At 52.7% G+C, this 14,847-nt stretch overlaps 5 protein-coding genes across 5 annotated transcripts; 2 read left to right on the forward strand and 3 right to left on the reverse strand.

Annotated features, from left to right (window-relative positions):
- Positions 1-168: 168 nt before the first annotated feature.
- NCS54_01169800 (Hypothetical protein) lies at positions 169-1,618 on the reverse strand (the record flags this gene model as incomplete). The annotated part of the gene is made up of 2 exons (XM_053156964.1): positions 1,075-1,618; positions 169-977 (listed from the first exon to the last, which is right to left on the reverse strand). Exons 1-2 carry the CDS (start codon positions 1,427-1,429, stop codon positions 169-171), a joined length of 1,164 nt encoding a protein of 387 aa, XP_053012939.1. The 5' UTR covers positions 1,430-1,618.
- A 3,791-nt stretch (positions 1,619-5,409) lies between these two features.
- Positions 5,410-7,478, reverse strand: NCS54_01169900 (MFS domain-containing protein; the record flags this gene model as incomplete). The annotated part of the gene is made up of 10 exons (XM_053156965.1): positions 5,410-5,622; positions 5,687-5,858; positions 5,911-5,960; positions 6,013-6,448; positions 6,509-6,574; positions 6,624-6,659; positions 6,710-6,790; positions 6,841-6,886; positions 6,937-7,305; positions 7,355-7,478. 10 exons carry the CDS (start codon positions 7,476-7,478, stop codon positions 5,410-5,412), a joined length of 1,593 nt encoding a protein of 530 aa, XP_053012940.1.
- Positions 7,479-8,942: 1,464 nt separating this feature from the next.
- On the reverse strand, positions 8,943-11,246 carry NCS54_01170000 (Hypothetical protein; the record flags this gene model as incomplete). The annotated part of the gene is made up of 7 exons (XM_053156966.1): positions 8,943-9,759; positions 9,809-9,939; positions 9,993-10,025; positions 10,081-10,451; positions 10,499-10,662; positions 10,713-10,812; positions 10,871-11,246. The coding sequence occupies 7 exons, from the start codon at positions 11,244-11,246 to the stop codon at positions 8,943-8,945; spliced, it is 1,992 nt and encodes a 663-aa protein (XP_053012941.1).
- Positions 11,247-11,957: 711 nt separating this feature from the next.
- Positions 11,958-12,900, forward strand: NCS54_01170100 (DEUBAD domain-containing protein; the record flags this gene model as incomplete). The annotated part of the gene is made up of 2 exons (XM_053156967.1): positions 11,958-12,269; positions 12,319-12,900. The coding sequence occupies 2 exons, from the start codon at positions 11,958-11,960 to the stop codon at positions 12,898-12,900; spliced, it is 894 nt and encodes a 297-aa protein (XP_053012942.1).
- Positions 12,901-13,277: 377 nt separating this feature from the next.
- NCS54_01170200 (Elongator complex protein 5) lies at positions 13,278-14,401 on the forward strand (the record flags this gene model as incomplete). Its single annotated transcript, XM_053156968.1, has 3 exons — positions 13,278-13,436; positions 13,484-13,652; positions 13,701-14,401. The coding sequence occupies 3 exons, from the start codon at positions 13,278-13,280 to the stop codon at positions 14,399-14,401; spliced, it is 1,029 nt and encodes a 342-aa protein (XP_053012943.1).
- Between the last annotated feature and the right edge of the window lie 446 nt (positions 14,402-14,847).

The following is a 14,847-nucleotide window of genomic DNA, read 5'->3' on the forward strand; positions in this document are numbered from 1 at the left end:
AATGTATGGCACTTCAGATCTCGCCCAAACAGGACCAAATGATCCTGGGTCATCTATGTAAAACGCCAGATATAATAACCATGTCTCAGCAATAATTAATATCTGCACGGCCGTAACACCTTGGCTAAATATGGGTATCTTTCAGCGAGAATAACCAAGCTTGCGATCTCAACCAGTTGATGATGGTGGTCCTTGGGGACTCAGTTCCGGCGCCTTTCCATCTCTTGCTTCTGCCTGTAGTTCACTCTCAAAGATATCAACCGACAAACTCGCCTCCACAAAGTCCTCAAGCTCCTCTGTCACAGTTTTGAGCTTTTCCTTTACTGCAATGGCGCCCTCATGACCAACAATGTGTCGCGCCGGAGGATTCTCGTGACCTCCGATGGCTGAGAGCGCATGTACTGTCTCCATAACCAGCTTCTCGGCAGCACCAGGTGGGAGCTTCGGATACCGATGCAGAATTTCACCCGGAACTACATCCGGCTCGATAGATGAGCTGGCTGGTGACATTGGTGAGGGTCCAGATTCAGGAGGAGACAAGGGCGTAGGAAGAGCCGTATCAGGGTGCGTATTGAGGACGTTTGAGAGTATATCGCGAATACTCGGGACAGCCTCAGGTCCCTGGTCATAGGCTGGCATCGGGGGAGCAAAAGTGAGGCGATTCGTCAAGGACTGGATCTCCTTGTTTGGCTGCACAATGGTGACTTTAATGTTGAAAGGCGCAATTTCGTAGGCGAGTGAGTCGCAGAAGCCCTCTAGGGCCCAAGTAGCAGCTGTATATATTGACATTCCTGGAGTGCCAATGTGACCACCCGTGCTGGTGAGGACAATGATGTGCCCTGTATGTTGCGACCGGAGCTGTGGGAGAGCAGCCCGGATAAAGTTGACCTGGGAGAAGAAGATGGACTCGAACTGGTCACGAACGAGGTTTTGAGTAAAAGGAGTCGTCGACAGCTCCTCCACAGTCCCGACCACGGCTTCAAACAATCGCGCGTCAGCAGAGTTTCCCAGCGCCAGAATGAGGAGCGCGCGCTTATGAAGCCGTCAATCGCAGACACGCAGACGCACACATACCTTCAGATTTGCAGCACAACAGAATGTCTATCCGCCCAAAGACCTGAACGGCCTCTGCGACGGCGGCACCGCACGCGCCCATGACGTTGCCATCGCAGCGAATGCCCCGGATGCGATCCTTCCACCCCTCGCGATCCTTGCGGGTGCTCTTGCACTCGTTGACGAGCTCGCGGAACTCGGCGCTCCGGTCCTCGTGGTCGATCTCATGGGGCGGCAGGCAGGCGACGACGTAGTCGCCGTGGGAGAGCAGCAGGCGGGTGAGGCGGACGGCGAGGGGCGAGAGGGCCGAGGTGAGGAGCCATGTGCGCGGCGAGTTGTGCGTGGCTGCGGAGGGGTTGAGGTCAGCGTCGGCCATAATGACGGCGGCGGTACATGATTGTGAATATCTCTCCTCCAATTGGCGTCCCCCGGGCCAAGCTGCCTGCAAAGTCCTTCTTTCCCCTGCTCTTTCTGAAGTGCGGCTGAACTCGTTCGACAATAGATTCGTCCGACCTCGGAGTGCACGCGCAGTTTTTGGCGGTAGCGGCAAGTCAAAAAAGGTTGTTGATGTGATGGAGATGGGGGTCGGAATAAAGATGGGATGCGGGAGGAATGTGGAGTCGTGAGCTGAGCTGAGCTCTCCCCCTTCCATGAATTACATCATTACCAGCGCCAGCCGTAGCTGACTACAGCCAACTACCACGTGGTAAGGAGATGAAAAAAAAAGGGTGTGCTCGATAAGCGACAAGGGCAAGGCAATTAATGCAAATGAAAAAGGAAATTGATTTGTCCATTAGGCGCCGGAGAGAAGGAAGCCAACGACTTCATCTCGTCTCGATAAAACAAGAATAGCCAGAAAAAGGATAGAGTTGAAAAAAAAAAATCTGGGGGCACCTACGGAAGGAGGGGTTCGGGATTGAATGAGTGTGTCGCGGGGTAAAAACCGTTTCATGGGCGCCGCGACTCGCCCGCTCCGGCCCCGACATTTTCGGCTCGAGCGTCGGGGTGTGGTATAAGTCGATGTCGGTCCGGACGCCGCCCGATTAACGACTTGAAACCTGGACGGGATAGTAAAGATTTTAGAGAAATTTCCCCTTCTTTTCCTTCTTTTTTGCTTCTTCCTTTGACGTAGACAACCGTTCCCTGTTCAACCCCGTCTCTGATCTTCGCCCTGTGGGTTAAACAGCTGCTACCCCTAAAGGTCGACGAAAAAAATCCCGAAAAGCTGCAGGGTCCTGGATGTACTGGGTAACCCCCAGCGAAGGAGAAAAGATTCGAAAATGTGGGAAATATAGACGAGGCAAGATCCCTCCCCCAGGTCCAAGTTAGGCCGATCGTTCCCCTAGGTGTAAGCGCAAAAGCACGGATCTAGCAGAGAGATGGGGGATGGCGTTGTCGTCCCCTTTTTCTGACAATGTTGTTTATTGTGGTCGGCTCAGTGGTCAGGCATTCGGCTGCATATCTGGCGATGCAGCTCTCGCGGTGGTGTGTTTTCCGTGTCAAACGATGAGACGCTCGGCTGTCGAGAAAAGAGTGTTGGTCCTCATGGGGTAAAATGGGGGGTGGATTGGGGGGAGGAGAGGAGAAAGGTCAGAGTCAATAACGGGGTCTGTTAAGAAGCAAGAAAAAAAGACAAGTGCAACTATAGCGTCCCCGGAGAAAGAGGCTTGTTTCGTCTGGGAGCCTCGTGTGCACCGTTTCTTCACCGACGGTCAATGTCGGAGTCTCCGAAGGACAGTCGGGTTTCAGAAGCAGAAGACGCCCGTAGAGGACGAAAAAGCCACAGGCGACGATGACGATTGATGGATGGCAAAGAAGAACAAGAGAGGGAAAGACGGAGGAGAACGGGGAAGGTGGACCATCTGAAGGAGATCAAAGAAAGAGACAACTACTCCAACACTGGAAGACAAGACAAGACAGCCCCATCCATATCGACAAGGGCTCATCGGACAAGATTCACCATCCATGTAAGTTGGCCGCATGGATAGTACGGTACGTACACCCTTTACAGAATACCTTGACTACCTTACAGTGCTACTATGTAGTAGGTAGCATCGAGAGGAGCCCAGCACTGAGAGCGAGCTCACAGTTCAACCCGCACCCGCACGGCCAGTGGGGCCCAGGGCAGTGTCCAAGACTCCATGTTGTTTGATGCTTTACTCTCTTCTGCACCGTTGGGGATCAGCAAGCCCAACCGAGCCATCCGACGAGGAAATGTTCTGTTCCCCCCTTTACTGTTGACTATTTCTCCGTGTCTGTCACATTGCAACCGTCACGTCTTGTGTCTCTTGAAAAAGGAGGAGTGTGTCTCGGGGAGGGGATGGGATGGAAGCTTAGACCCGGCAAGTGGGAGAGCCGGGATGAAGTGCACAAAAGCAACAACACCTAGAGAGCACGGGGCTGGCTGGACTGTGGGTTTCACGGTTAATAGTGTAGTAGAGGGGAAAGCAGAAAGGCAAAGTCACGCCAGATCCATATAAATGGTAATAGGGCAGAGACATTTGTCACGTCAGATGGGAGGGACGATAAACGGTCGAGATCCGGGACGAGTCAAGAAGGCCGATACCCCTGATCTCGGACATGGCGCACGCCCCCAAGACTGTGCCCTTTTTCCGAGGCGAGGCGGAGACGAAACGAGGTGAGGCTGCTCGCACTGCAGGAACATGGAGCCTCTCTCCATCTTGGGTCTATCGTATCGTCTCCGGAACAACTCGACGCAGCAACCCGCGCGCTATTACGGAGCCGATCCGTGGTGGGAATAGTAGGCTGGCTTGCCCAAGAAAGGACGGACAGACACCTGAATCATGGTCGGTCCCCCCTCAAAAAAAAAACATGAAACGATGAAACGCCATCCAAAACTTACACGCCCTTATACCATGCCCTTCTCGGTCCAATTGCCGACTCGCCCGCCTTGCGAAAAGCCACCGGGGTGAGAGGACGGACCAAGAGGACGGACCAAGAGGACGGACCAAGAGGACGGACCAACCAACCCCAAAGACGACCGTCGGGTATAGCTGCTTCTTTGAGAGAGCTCCCGGCCATCGCTCTTGTGCATTGCTCCGAGCCCAATTGAGTCCCAAGGGGTCGGGCGTCGGACTCTTGTCGACTGTCGATCCTGCAACGTCACGGGGAGGGAGGGCAGGGCTAAGTTCGGCGAACGGCACTACTGCCGGCACATGGGCTTCAAAGGCAGTGGAAGCAGCAGCCCTGGAATTGAATTCAACTGGCGAGGGGCCCTTTTGCTCACACAGAAAACTTGCCCAAGGCAAAAGCCTGCCGCCCGCCAAGAGGGCCTAGAACCCCCGGGCCCGATCCTAGGGGGACCCGGTCTCCACTGAAGATACGCCCCCCGGGGAATGGGCTAGTGCTGATTGGGCTCTCGGCAGTGGAAGACAAGGGCCCTAACCTTGGTCTTTTCATGGCTGCGTCCAACAAGAAAGGATAATGATCAGAAAAGAAGATGCATATGTAAATTACATACTCGTCCCGTCTCGAATCCCATCCATGACGTCCAGTCCTCGACTCTCTATTTGCCGCTCCAGTCCCTGCCTTGCCTCTCCCGTTGGACGCACGTCACAGGGGAGCGCATAACATCTGCAAGCCATCCATCCCATTATGAGCGCCGTTGCAGAATCTCTTTTTAATCTCATCTCAAGTCCGAGCCGGACCCCTGTCACGCTGACATCCATGTCTCACCGATGGTCGGTCTTCGGTCCGATCTTGAAGGTGTAGATGACGATGGGCATTATCAACTTCCCGGCGTCAGATAGGTACAGTAAGCTACCAACACTAAACTAAGTAACTGTAACCACTATGTGTAGGGCTACATCAAGTGCCGGCCGCCGCCGTGTCACGCGCCCTCCCTGCTCCTGCTCCTGCTGTTGCGTTGCAGCTTGTCCGACCCTAGTCTTGGCGCTGCCGATCAAATCGATTGGCAACTTGTCCAGATGACAGATCTCTACCAACGGCAACACCAGTGTGTCTCACAGGCACCGGATGCCATTGAGAAATTCAACCATGTCTGCAGCTGAGGGTGTACAAGATGCCTGTCACACGTTTCACCAGCACCAGCACCAGCTTGACATCCATCACATCATGAGATTCATGCATGCATTGGGAGCCTGTCAAGTCTAGGCCTATCATGTCTCTCCTCACATGCCCCCAAGTTTCAAACATTGACAGGGCAAAGGCAAATTCCACATCAGATATATACATTAGATATATCAACTTAGGTGTAGGTATCTCGGTATATCTCACTCTGCCATCCAGCACAAAAGGCTCGTTCCGTCACCAAACGTTGATAGCAATTCTCTCCAACAAATATTCAATCCCCCAGATCTTCACTCAGCCAAGTGCTTACTGCTTGGTTTCCTTGATATCAGCTCGCTCCTCCCGGATGCTCGTGGTACGGCCCATCTCGGGATTCTCGGCATCAAGCTTCTTGGTCATCTCGACAACGCCAAAGAGCTCGTCCATCTGCTCCAGACTGAGTCCCTTGGTCTCGGGGATAAAGAACCACACAAAGAGGCCCATGAGGACGCCGAAGCTTCCGAACATGAAGAACATTCCCTGTTGACTCGCTGTTAGCCATCCGTCGTATATAAGGTTTCGCAGGATCGCCAAGAAAACTTACATAGCCAGCCGGACCCATGGTCTTTTGCATGGTAAGAACAGTTCGTGCGATGATAAAGTTGAACAGCCACTGCGTTGCTGCGCCGATGGCAACGTTCAAGGCTCGAAGACGGGCAGTCGGGATCTCAGAGACGAGAATCCAGCAGCAGGGTCCCCAACCGAACTGGAAGACACTGATATGTGTGTTAGTCACCTTGATTCTTCCATGTATTTCCAAACACTTACGCGGCCCAGAGATAGATACAGACGATGGCGACATATCCGAAAGCCGAGATCTGCGCCCTTTGTTAGCATTGCGAGTTGCTCCAAAACAAGCCAGAAACTTACATCCTGTCCTTTAACCGGGGGCTCCACGCGGCCGTAAATGCCGATGATGTACATGGTAACGGCCTGGGCACAGCTGGTCCACAGCAGACTGCGACGTCGGCCGAGAGAATCGGCGCAGAAGACGAGGAACAGAGCGCAGCCCACAACCTTGACGATACCGTAAACACCAGTGGCGAAGAGAGAAACAGTCGTGCCAGTCATGCCGAGGGCCTGGAAGATCTGAGGAGCATAGTAGTTCACAGCGTTGACACCAGTCATCTGCTGGCAGACCATGAGCATTATGGACAGGATAGCTCGCTTTCGGTTTCCGGGAATGGTGACCATCTCCTTCCAGAGAGTAGAAGCGCTGGCATCGCCGGTAAGCCGTCTCTCAGCCTCGAGCTGGGCAGACATCTCCTGGATCTCGGTCTGGACGTAGTCGGACTCCTCGGGAAGACTATGGAACACCTACTGTCAGTGACTGCATTCTCTTAACAAATCGTGTGAGGTCACTTACCCTCGGAGCTTGACAAGAAGTGCAGTAGCGCGTTCCCAGTCATCCTTGCGTGCACACCAACGAGGGCTAGTTCAGGTCAGTAAATTGATTTTCAACTTGTTTCAAAGTCCTATACCTCTCAGGGGCAAGCAGCATGCCACAGATCAAAAGACTGTTGCACAGTTAGCCTGTGTTCAATAGCGTATGAACATGTTGCCTTACACAGCAGGAAGAGCTTGGAGGGCCAGGGGAAGAGCGTAGACTGTGGGTGCCTTGAGGTGAAGAAGAGCGCCGTAGTTGATCCTATAGCCATGTCAGTCACTACCTATGTATGTAGTTTCGAAAAGACGTACCAGAAGGAAAGCATGACACCAGTCACGATGAACAGTTGATAGAAAGCTGCAACAGTTAGGACCCATTCGAAAAGCCTTTCCAGAGCAGTAACTCACAAGTCAAACCGCCACGAATAGCTCGCGGGGCGCACTCAGACACATACAGCGGGACCAGAGTCGAGGCGGCTCCGACACCCAGACCAGCGACAAAGCGACCAACATACATGACAGCCAAGGATCCGTTAGCGGTAGAAGCAGCCTGGAAGACGACGCCGATCGTGGTAACAGTGCCAGTTCCGATGAGACACCATCGTCGACCAAACTTCTCGGTGAGCCAGGAGGTGAAGAAACAAGCGAGGAAGCATCCGGCCTGAAGAGTCGAGACGATGTTCTGGTCGAGCGTCACCTTGGCCGCGGGCGTGTAACCATAGCGAGCCTGAGTGGCCTCCATAGCCAAGACTCCTCCAATTGCACCAGTATCCCAGCCTTTACCTCGGTCAGTATCGTGCGCAATCATCTCCCAATGGCTCCTTACCAAAGAGCATGCCACCGAAGCAAGACGCGCCGACGAGGGCAAAGACGCGCCAATTGTAGATCTCCGGGGGATCACTCTTCATGGCATCGTTACGCACGATGGAACGAAGAAGGCGGACGACCATGATTGCGGTATTGAGCTGAAGCTTCAGCTATCGAGCGAGGTGGTTCGATAAGAGAGGATATCGCGAGTTGTGGTGAAACGCTGAGGGGCGAGTCGAGATGGGACGACCTTAAATTTAAGCTTCTTCCCCAGATTCTGAGTCTGACCAAACAGGAGACCCCGATGAACAGGTGGAGCAGGCTAGAGATTGGGCAGGACTCGCTTAAAGACGCGGAGTGGTTGCTGATAGATATCTCGAAAAGGGGTGGGAGCGGATCTCGCAAGATATTAAATCATAGGAGGGCCAGTGCCATTGAAACCCCCAAGGCAATCATCCCGAAACCCAAGTGTCGTCGCAGCAAGAGCAGCATCTGGGGTTGCATCACCAGACTCTCACCCCCAACTCCAAGGATCCGCCTTATTGGTGTAAGATAGAAACTCCCATGTCGTATGCGATGCGACGAGTCTCTGCTGGGAGCTAACTGGGCCTGCGCAATCTCGAGGCACCCGAGGGGCACATGGGAACCGAGATGGATCGCAATGCCTCGTGAATTGCTCCCTCTGAGCTGTGTGGCAACCAGCGGTTGATTGGCTCTCGCTTGCAGGAACTGGTGCGTTGGGATTTCGGGCCTACTGTGACATGGCTCTGAAAATGGCTTTGTTTCCAAAGCAGCTCCCGTTTCGGCGCATGGCCAAGCTCCAGAACGCGTCTGCCAATGCAAGGGCTTGTGCCATTAACTTGGACGTCTAGAGACGGATCAAAAACCTCCACGAATAGACTTGCGTCTGCCATCTGAAGCAGATGCGCCTCTCAAGTCCAACGACGTACCCCCGGCGCTGCAAGATACCCAGATGGCGCTCAACGGATCCCGAGCCAAAACTTTGGGGGCATCGAACATTGGCTGTGTTTAGCCTGACATGACCATCGCGGCCGCCATCGTTGTCATTGTGATCCATCATGCGGGGGACTCATTGCCGTGTGGAGACTGGGGATGCGGAGAGATTCTCCACCAAAAGGTCCTCATCGGGGGTTATTGACTCTGATCAATCGTGTCTCTTGGCTTCACCAAGTGTTGGGGGTAGTGCGGCGCGGATCATGAGCAGCTTGCCTCACTCTGATACGTGGACTTTTGTCTCTCCGTGCATGGATCAAGAGTCCGGGGAAGTCAGACGAAATGCGGAGTGCTCTTTTAAGGTTTCCCGTCCCGAGATGGAAGTGAGATGATCAGCCTCAAGGACCAAAGGCCAAGGCGGCCGTTGAACCGAGGGCGGGGATTCGGCTGTGCCGCCGTCAAGGCGAAGCCATCCCCGCAAAACACAGAGAGCAAAGTCAATGTCTCAAGGCGGGGAGCCAGGGCTTGGAATGAGGGGAGGTTGATTCAAGCAGCTCATTGATGGAACATTCAGTATCCGGCGCGTCCAATTCAATCCCGTCCACTCGAGCCCATCTTCTCGAGTGAGTCGCAGTTGGGGTACCACGCTTGCTTCACGAGCCCTCCATCTCCTTCTCAAGCCATTCAGGAAGGCTTGGAGGCTTGGCCCATCCATCAAGATAGCTCTCCTTGCCCACACCGACGCCCGAGGGCTTTGCGTAGATGGCCGTGACATACCACACCGACTCTCCCGCCTTAATCGTGTGCTGGAGGGTAGGGATTGTGCTTCGATTCTCAATCAGGTTTGAGTTCGGATCCGCGTTGACCAGCATGGCCTGACGGCCTTCCTTCGACTCCAGAGCTTTGATGCCTACAGCACCTTTCGACACTGCAAATGCCCCCATCTTGCCACTCGCCCAGCCATCCGGGGTGTTGAGGTCGTAGTTGCCAATGATCTTGGGCGACGTGCCCTCATGCTTCTCTTCGTCGTAAGGGCCCAGATATCGCCCGTTGGTCGCATTAACGTTACAGATGGCAAATGATCCATCCGCAGTCATGACTTCTCGGCCGCTATCGATGTGATGCACCCGAAGGTGCCAGTTAGGCGTGCTCCCCTCCGGTGGAATGAGGATGGTTCGGATCTTGACATCTGGGAATGGCTTCCAGACCGAAACGAGAACAGGCGTGCCTTCACGATCTTCAATGCCTGCATACTCGCAGAGCCTTCGAGTTTTCCAGTACTCGCCCCCATCATCCGACAGTCCAAGCTGCGATGCCAGGGCATACTGCTCAAGTGAGAACAGACCAGGGGGTACAGAGTAACCATAGGCGCTACTGTAAGCAAATCCTCCGTATTTAGCATGGGTTCCTTTCATGGGGTAGCTGCACGCCTGGCCCGAAGACAGGAGCATGCAGTGACCTCCGAGATAACTTAAAAATGTTAGCGTAGCTTCATGAAGCGGTAAATAATGATCGGCACCTCATGATATGTCCTGGTTGGTTGAGAGCCTTGACTCGAGGGATGACACTGCTGGCTAGTTCTTCCTCCGAGGTCCAAAAAGGGTGGTCCGCTGGGACAGCCAGGCACATAAATGCCAAGCATGCCCAGTACTACGCCGAACATTAGCAAACCCCATCAGTATTGTTTTCGAAGTGGTCTTTACCGGGCTTCCTGGGCTGTTGTAATTCTCCGCCATCTGATACTTGTCAGCTCCTATTCCTTACGAACGATCAGGAAGCGATAATACTCACATACATGTTTGGGTACGAATACCCAATCGACAGCGTTCCGCTCGATGTCCACATCTCGTGCTGGGTCTGCCACCAACGCAGGTGACGAAGAACCACCCCCTTGACCATGCCCCAGGTCAGTGGTGCAGGGAGCTCAACATCAGCATGGGCCAGAGCTCCCCAGAAAGAAACCATGGCAAAACGGTAGCCAACACTTCGGCCATAAGGGATGGCTCTACCTTCATCGTCAAAGTAGTGGATCAGGTCTAAGGCGACCATCTGCGCTCGCTTTTTGAACTCTTCAGCCCGCTTTGGGTCCTCTTCTCCTGCCAGCTTGGCGTATAGAAGCTGTAGGAGTTGGATGGCAAAGCTGGATGAGTAGTAATCCATTTCTATCGGCGTCAGACAAGACTTCACTCCAAATAGGACTGCGCCTTACGGTGGATGCCCTCTGGCCCGTCATTCGACCAGCCGCCTCCACGGTAAAAGGTCTCAAGGTGTGCAATGTCGCTGTCAAGTCTCTCTTGAGAAAACTTTCCACCATTCTTCTTCAGTCCCAGGTTGGCGAAGACTCGAAACCAGAGCCAGTTGGTGTTGGGCATGCTAGTCAAGGATGTCAGCCAAGATGTTGCTTATCCGGGCTGGGGACAAACTTCTTCTCATTAATTGAGTTTCCCAGCCAATTCTCGATGTTCTCCTTCTCCTTGTCAGACATGCTGGTCCAAATCTCTGGCACAACAGCAAGAGCCCAGCCTGGGACGTTTGATTAGTCCCGAATTCACGGTACTATCAAATTTCGGGAGTAGCTTACCCAGAGGGCACATCTCCACCATTCTTTGGTCATTATCTTGCGGGTATCCCCAATACTCGGGGTTCTCTGGGTCTGTGCCAGCCTTGATGCCTTCAAACCACCATTCCTTGCCCTGGTATTCGCCTCCGCCGGCAAGTAGAGCAGCTAGACCCCAGAGTGGGCGGCAGATACCCTCAACTTCGGAGGCGGTTTGGTCGAAGCGGACTGCCGTTGCACCGGGGCATTTGACGCGAGCCTTCTGGGGCGAAAAGAAGGGTTCGAGAGGATCGAGAAGCGTGCGAAGAAGTTCCTGGACAGAAGCACGATCTTTGATGTCAACTTTGGCAAAGGGGTGAATGCCGTTGTAGCCAAGACAAAGTCCTTTGTTAGAAGCCATGTTGTGCAATCAATCGTCGGTAGTTAATCGATGGTGGTTAACAGGAATGTCTGCAACATGCGGGAAGAAGAGAGGCATATATCCGCCATTGCTACGCTTGCGGTTCGCGGTAATCATGGCCCGAAATCATGAGAGTATGCATCCGACGGAAAACGCATCGTCCAACGAGCGGGGGATGCTGCTAGAGCTGCATGACAGCGACCGATGATGGAGGGTTGGTGAGGGGTGACGATCATGGTCCGGGGTGTGTTGCAAGTGAAAGACCCCAAAGTGTTTGGGGGATGGTCATGATGATTGCCGACAACGGAGCAGAGTGAAGCATGATGGCAGAGGGATCGATATAGAGGCAATTCTTTTTGTTTCGCGATGATTTATCAAAGGAGAAGGAAACTTCATGATAATCCTCAAGGTTGCAGCTTGGCAAGCACCCGCTTTGTCAGCTTCCATGTTGGCTGCAGGAACCCGAGTTGAAGGGCCCGTTTACCCTATACTTTGACGATGCAATCTTGGGCTGGTTCAAATGCGAAAACAACAATCAAACACGCATCTTTCATCGCCTGTATCAACTAGCGGCTTGCGTACTTTCAATCCCCGAGCTGCATATCATTTGTTTCAAGATGATGCTTGACAAATGACAAGGTCGTATTTTGCCTGGCAGAACAAAATCTCACCCCAATCGTCACCCCATTCATCTCAACATCAGCATACAAGATGGAGGAAATAGACGACGCGACGATAGTAGCCAGTGCGGGCGCACGAACTCCCTCCAAGAATGAACCGCCGTCTTCATCTCCTCTATCGTCCATACGCGAGCTGGAACTCGACGATACAGCCAGTAAATCTGGTCAACACGATAGCTCGCCGACGCCAACCCCCAAATCAGAAGAAGCCGTGACAGCAACCTCACGGAAAAAGAACGGAAAGAAAAGGGTCGTTGTCAGGAAAACACCCAGAAAGTCAAAATGGGACGCTGATAACATTCTGACTGACCCCAAGTCACCTCTCGCCTCGGCCGATCTCCGAGTAAGGCGGCTCATCTCACTCCTTCGCGATGATTTATTGACAAGCGCAGAGCATTTTGTCAAATCCAATGGCCTGGGATGTACTCGACCAAGAAGAAAAGGCAGAAATTCTCGCCCTGTTCCCCGACTCGCAGCACATTCTGGGTTCTGGCGCAGAGGCCTGCCCAGACCTTGCGTCGCTCATGAATGACGACAGCTTCCGATACGACTGCGCCGCGTACACAGAGCACATCGCGCAGGGGCGGCATGACCCCGAGTGGTTGGCGCAGGCATGGGCAGCCCATGAGCGGCGCAAGGCGGGTGATTACGACGAGTACCTCGACAACAAGTTCGTCAATGACTGGGAGGTTGATCTGCCACCAGAGCTAAAGACACGCCGAGGGACTGCTGTCTCTGGACATGATAGCGATGCTACTATAGATGCGGTAGAGAATGGAGATGACAACAGTATGGATACCAAGATGGAGGATATCGCGTTAGATCACCGCAACGGTGCCAGCGACGAGAATGGGGTTGACGAATTACAGGTGGAAAATGACAAGGACAAGGAACAAAAGCCTGCTCATATTGGGCAGGCAAAAGGCTCGAGAATGGACGTTGACGGCGAGACTACAGAGGACGAGCTTGCCTGAGGAAAGGAGTACCATGGTACAAAGGGAAAGACTTGAGATCACCAGGCGAAGTAATATTATAATTGCCAACATCTACCGGGCAGCTATTGCGTACGTCCTATTGTCCTGGCTCCAAGTATCGTGGTGACGGGGAGAAACATTTGTGGTTGGAACACAGACCCACTGATTTTTAAAGGCATCCACCGCAACACAAACCTCAGTCTTGCTCTACGAGTTGAGTTTCTTGACACTTTCACATGACTAGGCAGATTTTGACAAGACGGTTAAACCATTCAAAAATTCCATCGACTCCTCAACTTGTCGTATCTCGCCCTTCAACACTGCTTTGCCTGTCCACCCCCCGCGGTAGCCCTCGTGCCCCGCGCCTAACCTGAAGCATGGCACCGACCTCAAACATCCACGCCCGATCACACAGCTTGCTGCTCTTGCAGAAGCTGCTCAACCTCCGCGATGGCGCGAGTCCCCTTACTCTCGTCATCGATAACCTTGAGCAGCCTGCACGGCCCATTCTGAACGAATTTGTATCTCGCGCCAAGGTGAGTTTTGTTTGTGGAAGTAGGATACCTGTGACTAAGAGCCGCAGATCGCAAAGACACAAGTGATATTTTTGTCGTTGACGACACTCAAGAAGCCCCAGAATGCAGATATCTTTATCAAAGCTGCAGGACGGGATCTTCAATCTGTTCGCAAGGAGCTGGTGACTCACTACCCTGCGTTCAACCCGTTGGTTGACAAAGGAAAGCCTACACAGAGTAAGTAAGAACCAATATCTGCCATCATTCTGTCTGACATTTTTCTAGGAGCCGTCGTGATCATTGATTCTCTTAATGCACTGGCAGCCGCTGCTCCGCAGTCCCTCGCAAGCTTTTTGTCCAGCATTATCACCCCTGCGGTATCCATCGTTGCTACGTACCACGACGACGTGCCCGTTGTGTTGCCTAGGTCATTCAGCGAGTACGAACCCCATCCGTTCACAGTATTGTGCCACCTAGCAACGGCCATTCTGAGGCTTTCGAGTCTTTATCAAGAGATTGAGCGGCAAAAGGCTAGAAACCGCAGTATCCAAGAGCCAGAATGGGGTCTGAATGAGGATCGTGAGGGCGTCCTCGTCGGCCTGGGAGAGAGGGGAAAGGACCAGAACGAGGAAAGCAACGGGGTTGTGGTACACATGGAACTCCGCCGAAGAAGCGGAAGAACTGTCTCAGAAAAGTTCATCATTGTCTCCAAGGAATCAGCATCACCCGTACTCGGCAAGGTCTGCTTGCTGGCGGACCACCCCATGTTCACGACGGCGACAGACAGCGGCGAGATGGGTGAAGGCGAAGAGGAGCCTGAGAGCACGTTTAATCTCGGATTGACAGAGAAGCAGCGCAAGGACCGTGAGGGTATCGTACTGCCCTACTTTGATGCGCAGACAGACATAGGAGCTGGAGAGGGCGGAAGGATTCTGTATGAGATGGGTAGAGAGGATGACTTTGATGATGAGGAGGATGAGATTTGATGATAAAAGAAGAGTATGAAGTTGATTATGAATATGATGCATAATAACTCTGTAGATGTGTCTCACCCTGACTGGACTGCTGTGAACATGGTTATCGAACCACGGCGCCAGTTGTTGAAGTCATACTGATAGGTAGGTAGCTGAACTATTTCTCTCAACCTGAACATATGAGTCAAATGAATAGTCTAAAGAGACTCTGCTGGGGTCATAATGTGTCTTGGGTCTTTTTCTTGAGCTCTTGTTCGGATACTATGTAGAAAAGAGAAGGGAATGTAGCATAACTTGACAAATATCTATTTACTTTAATGGTAATATGCCAAGTATCTATTGCAATATTTCTATAAATACACTTCGCCTACCAGAAGAGTCCCAGTAGATAAGACCTTGAAAAACTAAGAGAAGAAATATTAAATTTAGAACAGTGTTCTAAGCATTTTTTGAGCAAC

The sequence above is a fragment of the Fusarium falciforme genome, chromosome 9 (genome assembly GCF_026873545.1).
Source record: "Fusarium falciforme chromosome 9, complete sequence".
Classification (NCBI taxonomy): domain Eukaryota; kingdom Fungi; phylum Ascomycota; class Sordariomycetes; order Hypocreales; family Nectriaceae; genus Fusarium; species Fusarium falciforme.